This window comes from Taurulus bubalis, assembly GCF_910589615.1.
Source record: "Taurulus bubalis genome assembly, chromosome: 12".
Taxonomy (NCBI): domain Eukaryota; kingdom Metazoa; phylum Chordata; class Actinopteri; order Perciformes; family Cottidae; genus Taurulus; species Taurulus bubalis.
Window position 1 is genome coordinate 9104735 of NC_136600.1, and position 2107 is coordinate 9106841.

The following is a 2107-nucleotide window of genomic DNA, read 5'->3' on the forward strand; positions in this document are numbered from 1 at the left end:
TGTGTGTGTGTGTGTGTGTGTGTGTGTGTGTTGTTAATGGACAGGGGAGGGGTGGTTGGGGGGGGGGGCGATGAGGAAGGGAGCGCCACAACTTTTCCATTTGGGGGGCCACAGCAGCGCAAACAAAACTTCAAACACGATCCCACCCAAGACACACACACACACACACAGATATCCACTCAGGGAAAAACATGCTGCTCGTCCCACGCAGGCGAGCGGAAAAGCAGCAGATCAACAGAGACCACACTGTGAATTCTTCTGCAGCCGCAAGAAAGAAAATGATTTCACATCCAAGTTGGCTTGATGTGAAATCATTTTCATCAAAAAAACAGCAGCAAGAAATGAAACAATGAGATTAACTCACATCGACTCTGGATCCTCACGAGGTGTGATAAAAACAAATAATACATATTTCAGTATTTTTAGGAACCACACACTTAATTTAAAGTCATCATCATCATTTCTTCATTTTTTAATTTTTTTAGGTCTTGCAAAGCACGGAGCTGACTTTCTTGTTGTAAACTTGCAGGTAAAAGCTCTTGAAATCTAAGAAGAAGAAAACAAGCTGCTCCTTTGCTTCAAACATCCGTTACTCCTCCAACTGGAGCAAATCATTCAAATTAATTCCCATTGATTTGAATTGTGGAAATATGACACTTCCAGCAATAAAGTGTAATTGCTCCCCCCCCCCCCCCCCTCCAATGCAACAGTGTCTGCTATATTTTCCATTTAAATGAAGCGCACTGAACAACCTGATGAGAAAATGGAAACACTTCTCAATATTTCAGCTCTCAGCTGAACTCTTTGCATAACAGCTGCAACATCGAAAACTAATAGTGAAACCAAAAACAGAGAAACAATTCACCTCTCGCATATTTTCGATCAACTGAAAGACACAAAAAGCTAAGCGTGCACATCAGTCAGAGGAATTTCAAACGAAGGAGCAATTTTAACGAGTCGAGTCAAGATGAAACTCTGTGAGCTGTTTGAGCACTATCAGGGTAAAAACACTGCAATGAGAAATCACACTCATTTAAATCCAAGGTAGATCTCAGATAGAGGACACCCCGAAAAAAAAACTAATGTCCATCTGAGTCCAGCGGTCTTCATTAAAAAAACAAATGTAAACTCCTTAAAGTGTGCAACACAAACTAAAAACCCAAACTGAGGTGCAGAACGAACAGCTTTCAACTCTCTCTCAAAGAAAAACACCTCCAAGCAGCAGTTAAACAATCTGAACGAAATCCAAATAAAGTGCAGAAAAAGTAGATACAAAAGAAAGACACCAGCAGCATTGAAATAAAAAATTAAACGTTCTGATCAAGTCAGAAATAAAAACCTAAAGAAACAAGGACCAAAAATACGAAAATCTGATTTAATAAGATACACTTTTGATTCATGAAGCCACAATTTAAATTCTACTCACTGCTTTTCTGTTTCCATAATCCAGAAACTTGAATTCAAATTAAAGTAGAAAACTAACACAAAAGACGCTCAAATCTATTTATTCATAAATACATTCAAAAAAGTCCCTCAGGAGTTACGTCTTCTTTGTTTTGCTCTATTTATGTTGTTGATATAAATGTAAAAAAAGAAAGAAACGTCAGAGGGTGTCACGAGCTGCTCCGTACTCACCGTGTAACTTTGGTCCCATCCACACATAGGGACGACCGGTCAGCTCCTCTGTGTGTGTGTGTCTGAGGATAGAGAGTGTGTGTCGGACAGGTGCAGTCCGTCCCGCTCCGAGCGCTGATACTCCACACCGGTGTGCGCGTGTCTGTGTGTGTGTGCGTGTTAAAGTGTTTGTGCGTGTGATCCACTCGGTGTCCTGTGTTCAAATGCCTTACAATGCCAGACTTCCATCTGACTAAGCAGGGGAGAGGCCCGCCCCCTCTCTCTCTCTCTCTCTCTCGCCAAGCCACGCCCCCAACAGTTCCGTAGGGCAACCCCCTCCCCCTGGCTCCGCCCACATCACAACACCCCCTTACCTCTCTCTCTCTCATACACGCACACACACACACACGCGCGCACTTTTCTTTACGGGGAAGGAGCAGCGGGCGCTTTCACCTGAGGCCATGAGCTACACACACACACACACACACGCACA

The 2107-nt window shown here is 43.1% G+C and overlaps 1 protein-coding gene across 1 annotated transcript in view; it reads right to left on the minus strand.

Annotated features, from left to right (window-relative positions):
* The window catches only part of prdm1a (PR domain containing 1a, with ZNF domain), a gene marked incomplete at both ends in the record, with an annotated part of 12979 nt that extends 11317 nt beyond the window's left edge, over positions 1-1662 (minus strand). Inside the window, one exon of the mRNA XM_079227223.1 lies at positions 1636-1662. Within this exon, the coding sequence (XP_079083349.1) occupies positions 1636-1662 (27 nt within the window). The remainder of the gene's footprint in view (positions 1-1635) is intronic.
* Positions 1663-2107: the final 445 nt, after the last annotated feature.